Source organism: Platichthys flesus, chromosome 21 (assembly GCF_949316205.1).
Source record: "Platichthys flesus chromosome 21, fPlaFle2.1, whole genome shotgun sequence".
NCBI classification, from domain to species: Eukaryota; Metazoa; Chordata; class Actinopteri; order Pleuronectiformes; family Pleuronectidae; genus Platichthys; species Platichthys flesus.
Genome location: NC_084965.1, coordinates 14,814,951 through 14,837,875, shown reverse-complemented (window position 1 = coordinate 14,837,875; position 22,925 = coordinate 14,814,951). Strand labels below are relative to the sequence as shown.

At 41.6% G+C, this 22,925-nt stretch overlaps 1 protein-coding gene and 2 non-coding genes across 6 annotated transcripts in view; all 3 read left to right on the top strand.

Annotated features, from left to right (window-relative positions):
* Positions 1-21,199, top strand: part of ccny (cyclin Y) — a 39,722-nt gene extending 18,523 nt beyond the window's left edge. The window contains exons 2-12 of one of the 4 annotated variants that reach the window (XM_062379551.1): positions 3,309-3,383; positions 4,871-4,891; positions 6,583-6,617; positions 6,761-6,784; positions 7,438-7,538; positions 7,662-7,697; positions 8,760-8,817; positions 9,178-9,297; positions 12,425-12,591; positions 15,636-15,798; positions 17,800-21,199. In XM_062379551.1, coding sequence (XP_062235535.1) covers positions 3,309-3,383; positions 4,871-4,891; positions 6,583-6,617; positions 6,761-6,784; positions 7,438-7,538; positions 7,662-7,697; positions 8,760-8,817; positions 9,178-9,297; positions 12,425-12,591; positions 15,636-15,798; positions 17,800-17,916 — 917 coding nt within the window. In that variant the 3' untranslated portion in view covers positions 17,917-21,199. The remainder of the gene's footprint in view (positions 1-3,308; positions 3,384-4,870; positions 4,892-6,582; positions 6,618-6,760; positions 6,785-7,437; positions 7,539-7,661; positions 7,698-8,759; positions 8,818-9,177; positions 9,298-12,424; positions 12,592-15,635; positions 15,799-17,799) is intronic. The other 3 variants (XM_062379552.1, XM_062379553.1, XM_062379554.1) reach the window with 3 other exon arrangements.
* trnag-ucc (transfer RNA glycine (anticodon UCC)) lies at positions 12,838-12,909 on the top strand. Its single transcript has one exon. It is a non-coding gene; the product is annotated as a tRNA-Gly (tRNA).
* Positions 14,113-14,184, top strand: trnag-ucc (transfer RNA glycine (anticodon UCC)). Its single transcript has one exon. It is a non-coding gene; the product is annotated as a tRNA-Gly (tRNA).
* Positions 21,200-22,925: the final 1,726 nt, after the last annotated feature.

Here is a 22,925-nt window from a genome sequence, read left to right as displayed (position 1 = left end):
GGGAGGGACACACCCTGGGTCCGTGGACAGTCGGTTTCCTTCCTTTTAAAAGAATAAAAACATTACATCATCTGTGATTTAGAAAGCAAAGTTACTTTCAGCTTTAAGCAGTAATTTGTGACTGATGTTTGTGTTACTTGAGTGTGATGCATCACTAGGAGTGATGAATGTAGTGGAGCAGTGTGCAACATCATTAAACCACCTTCAGTTCTCCTTAGGTGCTCTTTGCTTGTTCCCACACACCCATCTTTTACTCAGCACCGTATGTCACTTCCTCCCACATCATGGTACACTGTATACGTGTGTGTTACTGTGTGTTTGTTGTGAGCGTGTCCTTTGAGGCTCTTCAAGTGGCTCTCCAACACAAAAAGACAGTAGTTCAAAAGAGTTCTGACACAATGGCGATAGATTGCATGCATAACCTGCAGTGTACTTTAAGAGACTCTCATTTCCCCAGTGTCTGCCCAACCCATGCTTTCATCTCAGTATTATTTTCTCATAATAGTGTTAGGGTATTAGAGCTCGTAATATATAGAGAATAAAATTCACGCGAATGAAGTTGGAATATTACGAGAAAATAAAGTTAATTTGATGAAAGTTATCTAAGTTACCTAGAATTAAGTCCTAATAGTACAAGAACAAAATTGGAATATTGTAAGAAAAAAGGAGAAATTACAAAAGTAAGGTTGTAAATTTACAAGAATAATTGTCATATGGCCACGATACTCCTTCATACTCTTCCCTTCCTTTTGCTTTTCTCATTTCTGTTTGTTCCCTTCCTGTCAGTCACACTTCAGAACAGTCAGTCTCATCACTTTTCTACTCTCTCGCCCTGGTTCCTCCTCATGGCCAGCCTGTCTCTTTTCTTTTGTCTCTGTCTCTTTTTCTCTATTAGTGTAACTAGGTGTTGGTCTTGTCTGACCCTTCCGGTTTCACTGACATCATCCAAGACACCAGGAAGCTGCTGATGGGGTCCACATCCCACCCTGCTTGTGCACTTTGTCTTTTAGTTTAGTTTTCATTGTGCTCGCATATATTACATCCGTGCATTATCATAACTTTTGATCCCGGGTGTGTAGATTTTAGAAGTTAATGCTTAACCCAGATGGAAACACAGTAGCAATCTTAACCTTAAGTCAATACATGTTTTCTCTCAGGCTGCTCAGGATATTAAATCAACTGACCTGACCACCATAAAATCCAAGTTATCTAGTAGGGATAATACCAGTCCAGTGTTCAAACAACTGAGGCTCTGTTTCACTATCCACAGATATGAATGTGATGTCTTTAGGCTACAAAAACCTCCTAAATACCCCACTTTTCTATAACAGGAAGTATAAAAACTTATGCTTGAACATGATTTGTCCTTTGGAGTTTAACCGGGGCAAAGAAATGGGGCATAAAACTTATGCTGATACATTCAGTGGTTTGCATCGCTGCCATCTGCTTGGTGACATTACTGCAGCTCCCTCTGGTTTGGTATTAACATGTCATCCGACAGGGAGAGGGTGGTGTGTGCTCAGTGTTTCATCATTTAGATTAGCCTGTGCAGGTTTTACATTCATTCTCCATTCACACACTAGCACTGGAATGATTAATTAATTGATAAATTGATCATCAGAAGATGAACATGATTTTTGTAACTTTTTCTTAGGCCAAATGATGACTTGACTAAACAAAGAAAACAAAACGGGAATAAATTAACCGATATTGACAATAGTTATTAGTGTCAGCTCTCAAACACATTTTCACGTCATTAAATATCTGTTAGCCATGTCACCCATGTCCAACTTACAAACAAAGCTGTCCTTATGTATCCAGTACAATAAAGAAAGTGAATGTTCTAACTTCAAAGCCTTGATTAGTGTTTAATGCGGATCATTAGCTGTAAACTACGGATACATACATGTTATTCAACAAATATGCACTGTAAAATGCAGAGATATTTTTGGTGACATTTTATTTCATGTTTGATCCTGTTATTAGGACTTATAAATTATATTTAAACTTTCGACTTTAGGGCAAAAATGTCCATATGCGAAGTATCTTAGTGCTCTGCTGCTGAAGACAGGGAAGGTAGTCCTGGTCTCTACAAGGCAGAAACTGGGGAAAACTGTGTACATAGGCAACTGCTACAACTGCTGTAGCACTCAAACTGTCCAATTTTCAGAACGGTCACATGTCCGCTGCTATAAAAACCCTTTGTCACTCGTAAATGCTTTGACACAGTCTGAATTATTTTCAAGCGGCAGCTTTAATGATGCGGGGAGCTGGGTTTGCACTGAACTCCTTTTTTGTCTTTGTCCCACTTATGTTAGTGTAATTCCCGATGTTAGTGGGACATCACTCTGGTGGTGCCGTTTCAAACGAGTCAGCTTGTTCGATGTGCTACCAGCTGTATGTCCGATAGCATCTGTGTCTGCTATTGTATGATCCACTCGTCTTTTCCGTCGCCTTTCTAGTGAGTGTGAAAAAGAAGTGTTCCCACACAGACCTAAATGATGAGGGAGGGTCACACTCTTGATTGTAAGTGGTCACTATGACCACAAGCCGACAGCACATCTAGTCCATCGCTAAAGTTTTCATTCGGAATTTGAGACGCACCCAACTAAGTTCTGCTCGGCTGCAGTCGCTCGGTACATGTGCGTAACAAACCGAAAGGGTCGTAACAGAAATTGTCAGTTCGGATACATCTACCGTTACACCCCTAGTACAGGGCAAAAAAAAAAACCCAGAGAAGCTGACAACCTACAGTGGAAACCCCTTGTGTTATGGAGTAGGTGGATATACAAACCTGCTGCCAGATGACGTCACATATGCTCAAAGAACTTGCTCGTGATTTGTTTAAGTTTCAGCAGCAAGTGTCTCATCCCCGGGTTGATGCTAGGTGGTATATGTGTGTTTATATGTGTGTAGTGCAGTGATCTAAAACAAATCGAAACCGTTCTGCTGCGTTTGTTTAGGGCATCGATTAACAAACGGCCATTTACACAGCGCTGGTGCAGCAACCTGTTGGCCGACAGATTGCTTTTCCATCCCAGTCTATTACAAGGGAGGTGGTCAACCCCTGAACACAGTCCCACATTTTTAGCCTCAGAATGAAAGGTGTCAGTCCACAATGTGTATTGGTTAGAGCATTCAGCACCACAGCTCCATTCATCTGCTGCTGAGTGTAAAGTAGAGAGATAATGAGTGAGCGACTAAACAAACTCAACTGTTTACACAGGATGCTGTTTGCAAATCAGTTTGTAATGGATCTGTAATTAGAGAACTGCCTGTGATACTTAAATTATCTTTCTTTTTTCCAGATCTGCCAATGGAGTATAATCCCTCAGATCATCCCCGGGCCAGTACCATCTTCCTCAGCAAGTCACAAACTGATGGTGAGTTCTACTCCATTTTATCTGCACCTTGTCTTTCCTTAAATCTCATCTCAACATTTCTTCACTCCTCGGTTTAGGAAGGCATGTAGTGGTATGTTTAGTAAGAGGAGGACAGTCAGATTTCACAGTCCTTGAAAGGGCCACAGGACTGGAATTACTCCACAGGAGAGAAGGGTTGAACACAGTGAACATGCAGGTTATTGGTGATAAGGTTGAAAGCAAATTTTCTAGCAGGCATAAACATGACCTGCTGAGACCTGATGTGTGTGGTCTAGTCTGACTAATAGGATTTTTTTTGGAAATAAAATAAAACATTTCTGATACTGTCATAGATGGCAATACACTTACATGCACATTAAAAGCAAGACTATAATGTGATGGTGCCTTTAATGCCCACTATAAAAATACATTTAACTGTAGATTAATGAGGGATTCCTATCACTCTGAGTCATTCACACCTGTTTCTGTTGGCCTTCTGTTTTGGAGGATACATTCCCTGTAGCCGTCTGATGACTGTATGAATGAAGGATCATGAATCTGAGGAATGTGTTGACACACGTGTATGACATTACGTGTGTCTCATTCAGAGTTAACATCTTGATGAAATGACAAACAGGAACTGGTCTGTTAGAGAATGTGTCAACAAGGTTAGGGATTATCATGCAAACTGTCAAATCAATTCCACAAAGTTTTCAACTGATTAAATAATTTACATATTGCTCACACAGTTCAGCTAAATCCATTAAAGAGCCCCGTGCCTCCCATCATCCATGTTTTTAATGAATTGGCACAGATCCTCAAAGATGTCGCAGATTCCACCTCCACAGTTTGGAAAAAATCTGTTACCAAGTCAATTCAAGAGATGCATGCCTGCTACATCAGGGGAAAGCAAGGTTGTTTCATTGATGCAAAGATTGCAGATGTGGAGCTACACAGAAGTACCATTGACCAGCCTCCTGTAATCCACCATAGAGGGCGCAGGCAGGCTGCCGTGATAGTTTCCTACCGGCTGCCTGTTCGTCAGATTTTCTGTGACTCAGTGGTTTGGAGTTTTGATCGTTTCATTATTTTACTGTCAGACGGAGAGAGAGAGATACTGAGTCTGGAGCCTCCAGACTGACAGTAATATCACCTATCAACGGAAATGTGATGAAGTATTTTTTGGTATTACCTCTCAGTGAAGATTGTATCTGTTCAGAGAGGATTAATGTTGTTGGAAAAACTGGTTCAGCTGTAGAGTTCTTAGCCTGGAGGCTGATGTATTGATCTGCTATTAGAGGATCAGACTCCATGCTCTTTTATTAGCCTTATTGGGCTGTTGTGTGAATGTTTGCCAGCCTACTTTCCCAACATTTTGCACATAAATACCACATGCAGGATACCACACAACGGGCTCATTTGTACACTGCAATCTTTATTACATTGAACGCCTTTGTGCATCTGTGTCATGAGCCAACGTAGAGACAACTTGGACTTTTGTTTTTCAGTTGCTGTGGCCAACAAAAGAGGTAAGCATGACTGTGTCTGGTCTCAGCAGGCAGGTATATGCTTACTGTGTGTTTGGGCTTGACACTCTATGTGCGTCGATCAGTATTGTTATCTGTCAGCAGGATATATAAATATATGTGCCGTCACAGAGCTTCTGGTGTCTTTCAGCGTGTGTTTTTGTCTTTCTACATGCCGGTCTGTGAGTTACACTATTATGAATGGGGCTGCATGACTTACTTTTCTTGTCATTAGCACTTTTAATGCCGGAACATGAGGACCATATTTCGTAAGTAACGTTGCATTATTAATGCAAGAACAATGTCTTGATTTAATGAAAACGATTCTTAATGTTTTGAGAAAAAAGTTATTAAATGAGAAAAAACTCACAGTATCGCAAGAAAAGTTAATAATTTTACAAGAAAAAAGTCTTAATATTATGAGAATGAAATCGTTATTTCATTAGAAAGAAGTCATAATTTAACAAGAAAAATTGTCACAAAGTTACGAGAAAAAGTTGTGACTAAATAAAAGTCATATTATTGTGAGAATAAGGTAATTTTAAAAGAAAAAAGTCAAAATATTACAAAAAAACTTTTGAATAAGCAGGAGGAGTAGCAGTGCTCGCTGGAGATCCACTCCCTCTGGATCTAAAATCTTAAACCAATCTCATTGTTTCCTGAAGTCTATGTGATTCCTTCTTATGAATAGGACCAGTTTCTGAAACTTGATCATGTGGTGCTGATGTGCCAAAGGATGGTGTGTTTCGTTGTGAAACTTTACAAAAGTATAACTTAAGAAGATGCTCCACAGGCTGTCTCCAGAATTTTGATTTTCTCTGGCTTTAGGAAAATCTGCAGCCCTATTTATGATGTAATAGCCGGCTGCTGTTTGCTCGAAAGCAGCACACACAGTCAAATCTGCTTGTTGGGGGGAAAAAAAATTGTGTGTGTGTGTGTGTGTGTGTGTGTGTGTGTGTGTGTGTGTGTGTGTGTGTGTGTGTGTGTGTGTGTGTGTGTGTGTGTGTGTGTGTGTGTGTGTGTGTGTGTGTGTGTGTGTGTGTGTGTGTGTGTGTGTGTGTGTGTGTGTGTGTGTGTGTGTGTGTGTGTGTGTGTGTGTGTGTGTGTGTTTCTCTCTCTCTCTGTGCGTTCGTGTTTGTGTGTCAGAGAGGTGAGAGACAGTCAGTACTTGGATATGAGGTGCCAGATAGCTTACATCACTTCTCCAGTTTGCATTGCTCCCTTTCCCTCTTCTGTGTTTTCCTGCATATTAGAGAACACATACACATCGAACACACACACGGGTATACACATATGGAAGACACAAAGCAACACCCAGAGAAATGCGGTCAAAAAAAACGAAATAAGCATTAATTCCATTAAACAGAATTTACAGTGCAATTGACCAGAAATACATTTAAATTCACTTAAAACACTTGCATTAGCACGGCCACTATGCTTGATTTAATTTGGACTTGTGTTGGCCAAAATGATATGAATGAGTTAATTCATAAGTTCGCCCTCTTTTTCAAACACAAATGTACATGTTTAATGTACTGTAGAATAATTAGGGAAAGGAAAAAAACTGCCCATCCATTATTCTCTTATGAACCCTGGGTAAATGCTGCTCCCTGTCTGCCAGGGTGGTGTACTGCACTGCCACTGAGCCGCTCGCTCCAGCTTGACACTTGTCCCTTCGTCTTTTTTCTTTTCAGTCCGAGAAAAACGGAAGAGCCTTTACATCAACCACGTAAGTAGACTCAAGCACACTGGGAAAGTTATTGAAGCACATTTGAAAAGTGATAAGATCCAAAAGATTTCTTGTTTTTTTCATAAAATTGTGCAATTATGATTATGCTGGTTGTAATTTTGATGTCTTGTACTTCTTGCAAGTTCACACACATTTCGGAGAGCAAGGTAAACTCCCCAGAACAACGCAGCCCTTCTTTCACCATCCCGCCCTCATCTTACCCCACAGATTCCATTAATAGCATCATGTTTAATAACCTGAACAGATCTCAGTGTTCATATGTAGTAGGTAAATGCCATTATTTAAATACAGTGAAATGTAGAATTGATATCATCGAATAATGGTGGAGTTCATCTTTGCTCATTCGTCCTCAGGATGTGCTGTCAGTACTAAAATTATTTGGGAAGGTATAAGCATTTTTTCCCCTTTTTTTATTTTGAAAAGAAAAAACTAAATTCCCAGAGGAAACGGCTAATTATTTGAAGTACAAGTGCCAAAACCAGGTTTCTGGGACTTTCTTATTCAACAACAAATTAATGCTTAATGCAAAAATTGGCACAAATGAGCCAATGAGAAGACAACTCCTTTGTAAAAACAAGGTTAGGGGCTCTCGAAAGATGCACTCCACCATAAATGCCATTCCTGCATGCAACAATGTGAGATGCTGATGGATGAACGACAGAATTAGTTTGTTGGTTTCCAGGTGGCCCACTTTTCATAGCCCTTCTCAGGCGTTTTAGCAGGTCTGGGTGTGACAGAAATAGTGGTTGACACATGTGTGTTTGTGTTCCCCTGCTGTGTGTTTGTTTGCGAACTCCAGCATAACCAAGGACCTGTGAGACGAAAGTACAGCTCGTGTTCCACCATATTCCTGGACGAGAGCACCGTCAGTCAACCCAACCTCAAAAACACCATCAAATGGTAATTTCATCTCAGCTTAAACAAACTTGTTGTCTCTAATTGTCTGTCATTTTAATGTGTTTTTGCTGGCTTTAGTTTAATATGCATTGTGATGTCTATCTCCTTCTGTTTTTGTCTTTACAGTGTATCCCTTGCAATATACTACCACATAAAGAACAGGTACGACACGTTTTCATACGTTCACTTGGCATACAAAACTAATCCTGAGCAGATAGGAGTTTCTCCTTGTGGCTTATGTTGAAATGTCAACAACCTGACTCGATCCTTCCCTCTGCAAAGATAGGTCATCTTGTTTGTTTAAATATGTTAAAAACAATGGGCTTCATTGCAAGATCCACTCATATGGTCTTTCTCATGGATTGTATGCAGTTTGAACATGATATCAATGTTAGCAACTAAACCCATTTATCGTGTGGATATTATTCCGTTAATCAGATCATCATGATTCGAAGGGTTTATTTTATGATTTCATAAGCATGTTTTTTCTGATGGGGGGGGACATCAATGTTAGTTGTGCCCTCACACAATAAGAAACCTCGCTCAATGCTCTGTAGGGGGCAGCATGGGATGCAGATACTTGCGGAGGCAAAGGGCAACATGGGTATCAGCCTTTAATAAGACTACCTTTCACAAACCTACTAGCCCAGTCTGACAGCTGACCTTTCGTGACACATTACTCTTCCTCCCGAGATCATGGTATACTGTTTAAAGTTGTCCGGGAATAAAGAGACCAGACATTTCAGGGAGTGCGCCACGCCATGGGAAGCCCTTCCGTCTGGTTGGCTGCCAACTCTCTCTCGATTATGTGTGGGCGGCTTTAGGCTCTTTTGGTAGGTTGCTTCATTACAATACCTGACTGAGTGTAGCGCCACCTGCTGTTTAATATTCGAATATAGAAGTCGTTTTTTTTAATATGTAATGTCTCAGAAACGTTAACCTCTTCATGAACACTTTTATAGAGTTAAGAGAGTTCGGTGAATATGGATTGAATCACTGGTACGAACAAACCTGATGAGAATACGAACACGGTCTTGAGCGTGGCCCAGTGTTTTCTAGTCTATTTTCACTGCTATTATCAGGATCTTTGTTGTTTGAAGTGCAGATGAATGCCCATAAATGGCTATTTGAACAGGCAATATCTGAAATAAAATGAGTTTCACACAATCTGTTTTTCATTCCTGTCATGCTCTGATGTTTCTCCCCCTCCGTTTGTCATTTCAGAGAAGCCGACGGAAGAATGGTGTTGGACATTTTCGACGAGAGACTGCATCCGCTCTCGGTAAGATGCGTTTTCATTATACCAATTTTATAGAGTTGCCAGGATTCATCAAAAGACGAACCACACAAACAGATGAACAGCAAATAAGCTCACGCAGATCAAAAAGTGGCGAAATCCTTCTCGTAATCTCCGGAGCCATCTGGATCATTCACATTTATTTTTAGTGTATTTTTCAGGGTTTCAATCTGAGGATTTACAGAACCACTCTGCTCATAGCTCTAAATCACACCATTCAAAATAATACTCATTAATAAGCAAAATACTCAGCTAGCAACTTCCATTGTGGTAAAGATCAGTTATTGTTTCTTGGTACGTTTCGTATTCATATCATTTATTTGTCTTATCTTTTATTTATCGCAGAAGTCTGAGATTCCTGCCGATTATGAAAAGCACGACCCGGAGCAGAAGCAGATCTACCGCTTCGTCAGGACGCTGTTCAGCGCCGCACAGCTCACCGCTGAGTGTGCCATCGTCACACTGGTGAGTGTCTATGTGTGTGAGTTTCAGTGCTCACACTAGGAGGGAGTGTTGCTTCCTGATTCCTATTTTTTTCCTCTGTGGGGACTTATTTCTGTTGCCTACCTCAGACTTTTTATTTCTACTTCTGGATTCATAGGAAATCTTCTGTATATTCCTCTAGAGTATGTGTCTCTTAAGTTCTCACAGGAAATTGTGAAGTAACATAAGAATGGGGGCAGCTTAGGAATTAAAGAACTTTCCTTTAACGTGATGTTCTCTGAAGCGCAATGAATCCTGGGATAGGTTGGGCCACGAAGGTTAAACTCTTTGGATCGTGCTTCAAAACCAGCCTTCAAAGGGAAGCAGCCCCTGAACTGAGACACAGCTAATGTTTGAATAAGAAGTATCAAATTCACTGTGCAGTCCCCTTCATACTGCACTGTTTTACTTCTTATTATATTCTTCCACATTTCAGCCGCACAGTGATCAGTTGATCTGTTCGAGCATCAAACCTCTCCTGTGACTTTTGCTCAGAAATCTCAACATGAAAGCATTTGGCTGTGGTCTGCTTGCGCGGGGCTACTGTTTGCCGCAACATCACTGGCTCTGGATTCTTTGTTGTGCTTGTTTTAGAGATGATTGTGTCTGTGCAGTTGCATTCATATCACTCAGCATGTGGGCTGCTTCTCATTTCACGCGAGCTTTCTTCTGTCTGCTGCGGCTGCCAGATGAGAGTGTACATGCATGTGTGCTGGCAGCCTCTGGGACACAACACAGATAGCTTAGCATGGCCCCACAGGCACAAAGCCCAGCCCAGCATGACCCGTCCAATTAGCCACCAGAGTTTAGCTAGCGGGCTAGTCAAACCAGACTGTTCTCATTCCATTCGTCTAAACCAGAAGGGACAATCGTATGTCCAGTCGTCGCATGGTAATGATCCTCCAGCTCACCAGCACCTACTTTCCAACAGTTTTCTAGGTTTCAGTTTAAGTTTTAAGTCACATAATGCTGACAGTTCTGCTGCTGTGCAGATTCAGACAGAATTAAAAGTTGAACGCACAGTATCTTCTACTCCGCCATAAAAAATACAGCGTCTCTGCAAACCAGATTTTTTTTCCTCCAGGCTTGTCAGCTGAGATGTCTAATCTTTAAGCTGAAGTGAGCGACCTGAATTCAGATCGCTGTTCAGCCTGCAGCTCATATTATTCAAGGGAAATTACATTTTAACTCCCTAATTAGTTCTGGGAAAAATATAAGAATAAGATCAGATTTTAATCAAAGATATTTCCTGGGACAAGTGATGCATACAATCTTTATGGACAATCACCTGCGCCACCTGTTTGGGACTTGTCCCTATCTATCAAAGTTCTGGTCTGAAATTTTGAAATCTTTCAAATCACGTTCCACCCGATTGTCTAACGGCCCGATTTAAACCCCCCCCCCCCCCCCCCCCCCGACCAACGCTACCACTTCACTGTTGCCTAATAGAATCATATCGATCATTCACCCTCTTTGAGCTAGACGATGTGTACATCCTAAATGGAAACATGGATAGCTACCTACCCATAGCAGATGGATCCATTATGTTTTACATTACATCAAGTAGAGAAGATCAGGTTTTTGTGTGAAAGGCTTTTTGAAGAAGTAAGAAAAACTTGGTTACCCTGCCTCAACTACGTAAACGTTGATTGGATTTCAGTGACAAAGTATTTTGTTTTCCACTCCGTGTTAAACACTCTGCACTCATTGTCCACTTTTCGTTTCCTTGATCCGCTCATTTTACAGGGCACTGCGAAAAAGTGAGGGGAGATCCGTATACGACCATGTCTGGTCTATACACACGATATTACGTATTTAAAAGAATTGCATAATAGAGTTTAATAGACTAACTAAAAATGTGATTGCTGAATCGAAAAAATTTAAATGAATAACTACAACAAAAGTAAGACTAAAAGTTGACCCGTGCCTGCGTGTGTGCACTTTGCAGACCAGTTTTTATGAAAACTTTTGTGCACACATTGAGGTGTAGCCTTTATCAACAAGCTTGACATTAAGTTATCCCTGTGCAGCAAACCACTGCAGCGTCCACTGACAAGAGCAAACTACAATAAGATGGAATACATTCTCTCATAGATCCTAACAAAACGATGATCAATGGATCTGCAGGATCAGCCTCTGTTCCGACTTGTGAGAAACAGCTACCTGTGGGTTTGAGTGAGCTTTGTGATCTGCACACTGTGGGAATTCTGGCTACTGAAGGAGAGACAGAGAAATGGAAATGGGGGAGAGAGAGACAGAGAGAGCGAGAGAGAGAGGCTAAGAGATGGACGTGTTCGATCCACGTTCCTCATGGATATTTTATGAAGAGCTCTGAGGGAAGAATTCATCATCTGCTGACATCTTGTTATTTTAGGTTTTATACCTGGAGGAGAAGTAGGCAGGAGAATGCCAAACAACTCAAAAGTCTGTGAAGGAATGTAGTCAGGAGGAGTAGAGGGTAGTTAAATGTGTAAAGAACATGAGAACATGGTTATTACATAGGAAAATGATTGATGTGATTTTTATTATGTCGTGTACTTGCTGATCTTTTGTGTATTGTGAAAATGTACATTTAAAAAAACTACGATTTCAAGGAGCAATCCCAGCTGATGGGTGTATAAACACACATGAGTGATTGACAGCTCCGTGAGTTGACCTGAGGTACTCAGCCTCCAGGAGTTTTCATTGTTTATCTGATGTCCCAACCCAAACCGTTTTCGGACATGAACTCTGCAGACAATCGGGTGCGGACATTCTCTGCAGTTTTCCTTCACATATGAAAAATACAGCAGGAGATTAAAGTTAGGAGTGAGACGCATTCACAACAACAGGAAATTATTTTTGTTTTCTTTTCATTTTTGCTGCTGTCTTGGGTTTGCGTTCTCACGTTCAGCTCCTCAGGATGATTTACTATAATCTTTCAGTTCAGTGCATGTCTGAAAGCAACACTAGTCTGATTTCATCACAAGATCTCGATTGATTGTTGTTCTAATGCTGTGTTAAGTTTTTTGGAAGAAAAGAGAGACAATAAACAGGTTTTCTCAGTTGTGTATAATGTCTTTAATGCTTCTTCTGAGTTACTTACGCGTGTCACGCCTGTTTGTCTCAGGTGTACCTGGAGAGGCTCCTGACCTACGCTGAGATCGACATTGGTCCTGCCAACTGGAAGCGCATCGTGTTGGGAGCCATCCTCCTGGCATCCAAGGTGTGGGATGATCAGGCCGTGTGGAACGTAGACTACTGCCAAATTCTCAAGGATATCACTGTGGAGGACATGTGAGTCACCGGAGACACACGGATCGCATCATGATCACAAATCATATTTCTGCTATGTAAAGGCAGATGGATTCAACAGCTGATGATGGCTGTTAACAAACACTTAAACATTGTCTTGTGAAGTCAGGTTTATTTAGATAGCATTTTAAGTCTGTGTGTACCTCCTCCTTTCACTCCTCCTTTCCCTTCCCCCAAATGAATTCCAGACCTCCTTTGTATTTACAATGAAAAACAGGTCTTTCCACAGCGATGGTGGTATAGTGGTGAGCATAGCTGCCTTCCAAGCAGTTGACCCGGGTTCGATTCCCGGCCATCGCAGATACACTTTTCATTCAGAAATAAGGAGCAGCCTCTGTAAAGACCAGTCTTAATGTTTGAGCGTAGAGTTTGAATCATCTAGAAACATCAGATTGGTCGACATCTCTCCAACAATAATTATGAATGTGGGGTATTCATCATAGATAATCACGTGTCTGTGTAATGAAGGTGGCTTTAGTTGTGTTTTTATTAAGCCACAGGACGACACTGAAAATGTGATTTTACTCATAATTACAAATACATGGATTTATATAGACAATTGTTCATTACTCAACTTCTGTTGGTTAGATGAAGTAAATTGGCTGCAGCTGATTTTTGACTTAATATCTTTTGTAAGAGCTGATCAAATGTATTGAGTGACGTATTAGCCAGTAGCTCTCAGATGGAGTTGATTCAAGTGTGGAGCAGTTTGTTGACCAATTCGAGGACAAACAGTGAATCATGTAACTTTGTCCTTGTTCTAATTCAGCAGTTAAAATGCAGTTCCTGCTACAGAACAAACATTTTGTGTCGAGCTTATTACAAGTTTTCTCTTAGATATTTGTTTTCCCTCTATGTACTTATTTGCTTTTCTTTTTGCTGCGTACCTTAAGATCTTATGCTCGATTGCAATATTTTAAGTTGGAAGAATTCAAACATTTAAGTAGCCTCAACTAACCTTTTTTGGGTCCAATTGGCCCTACTTCGCTCCCATTCTAAACAGCAAGTTATCTCAGTCCAGTTGTTTTTTTGTTTTAAAAATAAATTGGGTTGGTGAGAAAGAAGCCAATGTAAACAATAACCCCTTGTGCACCTCAGTGCTGCAGTGGTCTTGTGATGGAGAGAACCGTCTGCAGTGGTTCCATCACAGCAGCTTAGCTAAAAAAGAAACCAGTGTCCGTCTGTGGGAGCTGTAGCTTCAGGTCACTGAATATACCACACAATACTTTAAATAAAGTTGGCATCGGAGTGAATACTGTAGCATTTTCCTAAGTTGGTAAAAACCGAGAGGATTGAATTCAAAGAGGAAACACGAGGTGTCCACCAGCTGGAGTAGAGGATAACGTGTGTCTCTCTCTCTCTCTCTCTCTCTCTCTCTCTCTCACTCTTGCTCTCTCGCTCTCTGTTCCTGTGTGTACCTCCTCCTTCCACTCCTCCTTTCCCTTCCCCCAAATGAATTCCAGACTTTCCTTCTATTCGCAGGGAAAAACAGTACTTTCCACAGCGATGGTGGTATAGTGGTGAGCATAGCTGCCTTCCAAGCAGTTGACCCGGGTTCGATTCCCGGCCATCGCAGTCACACTTTTATGCTTGAAGTTCAACAGTTTACAGTTTTACAGAGTTGATTACATTTCGGCTTGAGTTGTAAGTGTTGCTGACGTGGTTTGATTGTTATCTAGATGCTAGACTTTTGTACCTGTTTCATATGTGTCTTCACCTCAGTGTGTGAAACAGTCAGGGTCTTTTTATGCTGAGAATAGCCTGTGTTTGTGAAGTCTGCCTGGGTTCAAGAGGTGTTGAGATAGGGTTCACTCTGGATACTAAATACTCAAATGGAAGTTGCTGTGTGTCATAGTTACTGCTAAAAGCATTTTGAGCATGTGGGACCCTCCGCTCTCTCCCATACACCACATCCGTCTCAAACCCACAGGAATGTCTGTATCAATCTGAGGTGGAACATGATGCTGAAGACGTGTTGCCACTGATACAACCTCTGACCTCCTCCGCATTCATGCCCCTCTGTGCCAGCGGCTCTGTATTCTTGTCCTTGGGCACAGCTGATTTACTGTAATCCACCTGTGTCTGTGAGAGAGGAGCCCGGCATGTGCTTCAGCTGTGCATGCGGGAGTTTACCGGACAATTTTTAACCACTGATTCCTTTCGAAGATCAGTGTTGTTTTTTATTTTATTAGACACACAGCCCTTTACACCTCCTGCCTGTAAAATAACAGGAAGGGAGTTTAGGGAAGAATTACTCAAAGTGGAGAAACGGATGAGAATAGCTGGGTGAGTGCCACGTTGAGATAAAAAGAAGCAGTGTTATTAGGCAGAATGTGGATACGGTGAAGACTAAATATAGCTTGTCTGTTGCTGCATGGTTGAGGTTGGAGGGGGGGGTGGGGACAGACGGGAAGAGATGGATAGTGTTCTTCTTCTGTCGGTTGCAAAAAATGCAAAATGAATTGCTCGTGTATGAAGAGAAATAGATGAAAGCAGCTGTCACCGCGCTGCAGAGAGGATCACAGAGCTGTCGTGCACGAGGCATCGCGTTACAATAGCGTTTTTCATGATGTGGGATTAATATTCTTTCTTACACATAATGCTGAGGGCCTCCAATGCTCTGATACCGTTCCCTTTCTTTTGAGGAGAGGCTTAGATGTGGTGGGCGTGCTCGGGATTTACTCAGTGCTTGTGCGTGGGTATTGTGCACGTGAAGATAAGACCGTGTGTGTGTGTGTGTGTGTGTGTGTGTGTGTGTGTGTGTGTGTGTGTGTGTGTGTGTGTGTGTGTGTGTGTGTGTGTGTGTGTGTGTGTGTGTGTGTGTGTGTGTGTGTGTGTGTGTGTGTGTGTGTGTGTGTGTGTGTGTGTGTGTGTGTGTGTGTCAGGAGCACTTTAGCCTCTCTGTTTCCTCTTCAGTCTCTCTACACGATTTCTTTGCAGACAGAAATTCAACCTCAATAGACTCACTAACTAACCGCCCCCAACTAAATACCTGACCTGTCAAACCTCCTCTCTCCCTGCTAAAGGAATGAGCTGGAGCGTCAGTTCCTGGAGCTGCTGCAGTTCAACATCAACGTGCCGTCCAGCGTCTACGCCAAGTACTACTTCGACCTCCGCTCGCTCGCTGAGGCCAACAACCTCAGTTGCCCCCTGGAGCCCCTCAGTAGGGAAAAGGCCCAGAAACTGGAGGTGAGCAGCACACACACACTGACCCCGTTCAGGTCTCGTATTAACATCTGTCCCGAGTGATTGATTCACTCGGGACTCGGGGGAGAGCGTGGCCTAGGGGATAGAGCGGGTGCTCTGCAACAAGAAGGTTGCTGGTTCAAATCCCACTCTTTCCCATCTGCATGCCTAAGTGTCCTTGGCAAGATACTGAACCCCTAAATGGCCCCTCATAAATGTTGAGTGTACTAAAAATGTAAGTCGCTTTGGACAAAAGCGTCAGCTAAATGACATGTAATGTAATGTAATTCACAAGTGGTCGAGTTCAGGTGTGAACGCTTCCAAATGCATCCTTACATCACTTAAACCAGATTCGAAGGTTGTCTGGGACACATGGCCACATTCTTTTCGCTGTGGGAATCTAAATCCGTCCTTAGCCGAAGGTCCTCATACTGAGCTGACCCGTTACGCCGCTGTTATCAGCCTGCAGTAATAACCGCATTTAATAATTTTTTTCAAGCATATACTTGTTGCTCCAAAATTAACTGCATCCGTGTCCCAACATGTGTTCTTTTTGGTGTTGTCTTTATACAACATGTTCCGAGGATCATACAAATCACTGTACTTCTCCACTTCAATTATTAATTTAATGTCATCCATGTTGAAGAACTTCTCCGCTGTTGCTCCGTTAAATGTCGGGCATCGAGGGTAAATTACGTATTCTCCACTCAAGCCTATGTGGAGAATACGTAGTCCCCCCCCCCCCTCCCCCTCTCTTTTTATCATTATGACTGCTTGTGTGGCTGTAGTGGATGGGCAGAGGGGGACATTTAATAATGTGTTCGGTAAAAGTGTTAAAATTAAAACTCCTGGACAACAGAAGGTGAATACAAAGTATGGGGTGCATATTTGATCATTTTTCTCAATAAAAAATATGTCGTCAATATCGTTTAAAATCATTTTTCAGTGTGTTTCCTGTCGCGATACGACAGGAAGCGGAAAAAATAGACTCGACGCCGAAACCATCGCTGCACGATCGCTAGGCATCCGCGGCGCAACGCTACGCTTCAGCGTCCGGTGTGTTCAGCACAACTATTTAACATGGGAGTGGATGGGAGCCACAAGATTGGCGCTGCGCTTACGCCTCGCTTCGGCGTCGCTTCCGTGTCCGGTGTGAACCCGGCGTTACAGTTTCACAATAAACCAAACATCCTTTTATGCTCCTTAGAGTCAACATCCTGATTTGTTTGTAGCCACAATATAAACACGGGCAATCACATAATGACTAATATTTAGTCAAATCTTTCTTCATGGCTACGAGCATCCATTTATCCATTCATCCATTTATCCATTTATCCATTCATCCATTCATCCATTCATCCATTCATCCATTCATCCATCCATCCATCCATCCATAGGACACATCTCTAAACTCAAGCTGTGACGGGTGTTAAGTCTGAACAGGGCCACAGAGAAGTGGAAGAAGATTTCCATATTGGTCAGGTCGGAAACATAAGGAAAGAAGGGAAAAGGAAGAGGGGCTTGATCCAATCTGAGTCCGATTAAAAGCTTCCTGACTGTGAAATACAATAAACCAAGGCCATCAGGGTAATTCGTATTTTGGAGAGCTTCAGCTCAACGCACATTCACACAGAGACACAAGGCACAGAGTGTCGATCCTCTGTTGGGCGACGGATGCTGCTGTGTAATTAGCTTCTCTGCGTCAACATCTGTCCCTTTCTGCCTTTCTGCACTTAGCATTTCAAACAAGTCTGAGACACAGTGTTGGAGGATGAATCTGCCTGCTTTCTTTCACTTTATTAATCTAAAATAGACTACAGCAGACACTTTGACATTTCCCATGTCAAAGTGTCTGGTATAATTAATAACATAAATAATGACTGCTTGACTTTCTTGCTCCAGAGCCGTTGTACTGTGCATGATGTCTTGTACTTCGGTAGATTCTAGATGTTTTTTTTATGGGACTGGTGCTTTCAATGACAACATTTTTGTTTTGACTTTCAGGCCATCGCACGTTTATGTGACGACATATACAAGAACTTAAGGAAACACGCCAAGAAGCGGTCAGTGAGCGCTGACAACCTTGTGGTGGTGCGGTGGTGTCCGGCCATCGTTTCTTAACACTGGCTGCCGGCAGCGTGCGGCGGAGGAGCACATAGACCTGCCACACGTACTCTGATCTCAGCCTGGTCAGCAGGCAAACCAGGTGGGCAGCAGTCCTGTGGACCAGTGTCTTGAGTACACACACACACACACTTACACACACACACACACACACTTTTACAAAGGTGATTGCACCCTCCCTGGGTCATTGTACATAAAACAAGTCCCACTGGCTGCCTGCACTGAACCAAACAGAGCTGAGCTGAACCAAACTGAAGTGTGTGTGTGTGACTGAGAGCCGTTGCAGTGAAGACCTGGACTGCAGAAAAGAAGAGGCGGCCAAATGGAAACATAGAGTGTGTGAAGCTGGTAGAAGAAAAAATAGGAACAAAGTGTAAAGTGGCAGCGGCAGCAGCGTTTCATAGTTCTCTTTGAGGCTCAACTGTTTTATACGGTTGATTGACACGGTCCATGAACATTCCTTTATTTTTAATATTTCGCCTCAGTCTGTTTCTTGATGGCTTTCAGGCACATCTAAAACTTTAAATTCCCATTTCCTCACTTTTGCTGTTCTTTATCTGTTTATTCACGTTTCTGTCCAGAAACTCAAACACACACACTGGAGGGATGTGTACATTCCACTGGTAACTTTAGTGTACAGTTAATAAATTCCCGGACTGCGTATAGTCAGCCCTCCTCGACGTGATGTCTCATTTACATCGTAGCCATTCAACCGAAGGGTGGATGCAAGTCAGTGTTTAGCTCAAGGGCGCTGCGGCAGGACCCAGGAATTCAACAGTGTACCGATCCAGTTGCAGAGCGGTTCATCACGACCGCCATTCAGATTCAGCTTAAAGCAATATCCATGCAGCACATGTACTTGGGAGAAGACAGACTGGAAGACGGGGGGGACCACTGCTCTGAGACATGCTGTTGTACTTTCTTCACTGCCATTGTCCCAACCTGTGGTGCCTGTAATAAGCTAGTTTAACACTCCCCCCCCCTTTTCAAGTGGAGGAAATAAAGAACAAATAACTGAAGTATTTTTATTTCTTTAACATTTTGTACGGTTCTTCCAGCTAACGAACAAACAGCACAAACGGAACATCGACATTTAGAAGCCACTTAACGCATGATTCTTCAGGGTTGTTTTTCTGGATGTTCTTCTGGAGAGGACCGACATGAAGGGAATTGCTTCCAGTGACAATTCTGACAAACTTACAAAAAGATATATTGTAAAAAATAAAGATCTAAATTGTTTCTGTACAGTGTAAATACAGCTCTAGTGTGCAAATCTGTAGACTGAAGTCGTACTGTTAAAACAACACAGAACCCTTCCCCGAATAATGATGTTAGAATATTTATATTGGAGCTGTTTTCAATGTACATGATGGGGACGGTAAATATGATTAAAGTAATTATTAACATTTAAATGGGACACACCACTGAAGATTTTTCTGTCTTGTTTTCTTGTTCTGATGTGTTCACACTGCAGGAAATGCCATTTGATGTATCACATTCTTCATACGGTATAGATAGATGTACTGTATTGATCCCAAATAGGGAAATTATTGAAGTAAAAGTATAGAGATAATGCAAGTCAACTGAGGCACATCATTTGTCGTCATTTTTTAATAAGGTTCTTAGCCCCAATCGGTGTAAACATCGGCAGATTCATGATAAAAGTAAATAATACCTGTTTTGTATGGAGTCCTGAGTTTGACTTAATGTATCAGGTTTCCAGATTGATCAAAAATGTCAATATTGTTAGTTAAATAAAAAAGATGAAGCTGACATATTAAGCTTTTATTCTTCATCTTATCAGGTTAAGGGGTTAAATTAAAAAAAAGGTTTTGTAAGAACCTTTCAAGCAAGAGTTAATATGTTTTACATTTATTTTACCAGCTGACTAGTTGTGAAGTAAAAAAGAAACAATGACTTTTCTTTTACCCACTGATTGGAGGTTTAAGGACAAGTTTCAACAAAGTTTAACTCCACATTTGAATGATTTGATAATATTACCAGCTGATGGGTTCGTGATAACTTGCTTGATAACCTTCTAGAGCAGTTGGTCAGTTTTGGGGCTCCACAGTTCTTATTTACTGGAAATAACAAATCCTGACCTTTTTGCTTTTTTCTTGATATTCTTCATTCTTTAATTGGTTAATTTCATTTGAGTATTTTGAGGATATGTTTTGATCAATGGGTCAAGTAGTGTCTTTTAATACATAAACCTTACAATAGTGGTTGTTTGCCTTATGGTCATCTGGACTCACATTATTCTTCACTACATCACTGTATGATTAAAAACATCAGTACTAACCTGGAAATGTCTAAAAAAAACAAACACATTTTATAAGAAACTAAAAAGATCAGGAAAAGGTCTCATTCAGAACAGCGTAGGCTCCTTCAAGCCTCTGGGTTATTTTGTGCATTTCATCAGCAACTTCCACGTCTGTGATTTAAGTCAGTTCATCTTTTAGAGTCAGTCGGTCGGGTGTGTGAGATCTCCACAACTGACCAGCTGCCTCGAGAAGGGACAGCTCTCTGTGGACCGTCCTGTTCCATGCTTTGCTCTGAACCACTTGCACAGAAATAAAAGTACTCGAAGTGGGGAGTAAAAAGTACAGAATACACGTCTTTAGTAAGGTAACGTCGCTGGAGTTGCCGTTGTGAGATCAAACTGTGAGAGGTGTTTGAAGATTGTATATCCTATTTATTGTTTGTAAGTGTGTGTGTGTGTGTGTGCATACGCATACAGCCCAGTGAAGCGTTGATGCCATGTGGTCAACTGTTTCGAGTCCTGAGATGGAGAATCCCCCCCCCGTGGCATCCTGTCTGATGGTTACTAGGTGTGCGTGTGTGTCATAGCCTCGTGCACTGAACTCTACCTCTGCATAGGGTTTTACTTCTCTCTCAGTTTTCCTTCCTCTCTTCAGTGACAAGTTTGGGATTTTTACAAAGTCAGCTTTGATCCTGACGGTTTCCTGTGCTGAAGTCGGTCAGCTGCTGTAGCTGTGACCTGTTTTGTTTGTTTGTTTTCATGGATATTTTTCATCGAGTTGTACTGTATTCTGTCGTTACCGTCAGTGGAGTTCTTCCCTTTTAGTGAGTCGGTTATTTGTTCCTGTTCTCAGTTTGCCAAACTCAGATCCCTCTCTTTCTCTGTGTTCTTTCTTCTTCTTCTTTGTAGGTTTTTTTCTCTCTTATGATTTAAAGAACTGCTCCCAATTCTTCTTCTCTTCTGAAGCAATGTTTAGAGAATCCTGCAAGAATTAAACTTTACAGCCTTGAAATAAAACCACATGTGTGACTCTTGTTTTGTCTAAATGTTCAAATGGAAAAGGTAATGGTGACACACACACACACAGATCTCAAACCTTCCTTCGTGGTGTTATCACAAATGCTTTCTACTTGGTCGCACAATATTGCGAGATGTTCTTCTTGAATTGTGTGATTTACTCAGCAGGGTTCCTCCTACAGAGAACCATTTAAATGACTGAGAGCAAGTGCTAATACAGAGATTACACTCTGCCATATTGTCACTCGGGGACACATTTAATCCTCTATATTAGCCTCCATTTGCATTTCAATCACCTCTCTGCTGAAGTGTTATACAAGTCAATTCAGCACAATGAAGAGGTGCCGTCTGCTTTTGTGAGAAACGCTTTCCAATTTCCTTTCAGAGAATTTTAGGAAGATTTGATCTCTTACCTTGGTTTGAGGACACAGGCACAACAAAATCTTTTCTTCAGACAGCTGTGAAGGCTCCAGATGCACAACATCAGATTGTGTAAACGCTGCGAGGATGAGCCTCAAATGTCACAACCATTTATTGTCATATTTTTTTTCTCTAATGTGACATTTGTGTCTTGAGGCGTTCTTTTCTTGTCCTTTGTGCCAAATGGTGTTTCCGTGTGCACATTGATCTCTCCCCAAAAATAGGAGACAAAATGCGTCACTGTTTAGAACATGCACGGAAACGCTGGGCTCACATCGTCATGAACAGTCGGTTGCTATTGCATGGACATAGGAATACATATGTTAGCTGCTTTAATTCAATGTAAAAAGAGCAGTTTTGATGTGTTTTTATATTTTGTAGCTGGTCAACAGATGTCTACTACAAAACCAGAAGATGTGTATCAACATTGTCAATCCTTTGGAGATGTGTCCGTGAATTATTCACTCTCGTTGTGCCTTTAATTTTGGTCTCCACCACACGCTACACTACGGTGATAGAAACACGAGACACTCACTAACTTAAATTAAAATATGTATTTATGGACTTTTTATCAACTCAGGTCGTCTGGATCAAGTCTGTCTGTTCCAGAGTCAAAAAATAAAAAATGAGGAAGCAGTGTTCGGTTTTAATGCCTCACATATTCCACTATTCTCAGTTGTGTACAGTCGAGGAATGACGACTTTCTGTTTGCCCTTTTTTTTGTGGAACTTTGCAAACTGTGCAAAAAGCACAGATGCTCAGTGGTTTACACTGATATAAATCTCAGTTCCCCCCCTGGCAGCCTCCCACCCAATAATACATTCTGTGGGGTTAGCATTAACATAAAATCATCTGTAATGCAGAAAGACAGCAAATGTGTGAGCTCATGTTGTATATATATCCCCAAAGGTTTATTTTGTATAAAGGCAGCAATATATAATAAATCTTTTGAAGGGTGTGCGTGTGCGTGTGTGTGTGTGCGTGTATGTGTGTGAAATCAGGTGTTTCTCATTGCCCTGTTAGCAACAATCAGACTGTCTCAAGTAGCTGAAGGGAACATTAACGCTGTTCTGCACAAACCTACACTCTGAAGTCGTGTGTGTGTGTTAACCTTACATGTTTGTTTTGTCAAAGTATCTTAAATTAGCATTTTATATGTTGCTGAGTGTTTCTGAAATGGTTGCACCTGTTAACCCAGATGGTATGTTCCAGTTTAAGTACAGGCTGACAGGTTCCAGGCCCAGTCACTGTGCTGTGGTGGTTGTGTGCGGGTGGTTGTCTTTTGTATGGTTGTGGGGTTCATGTT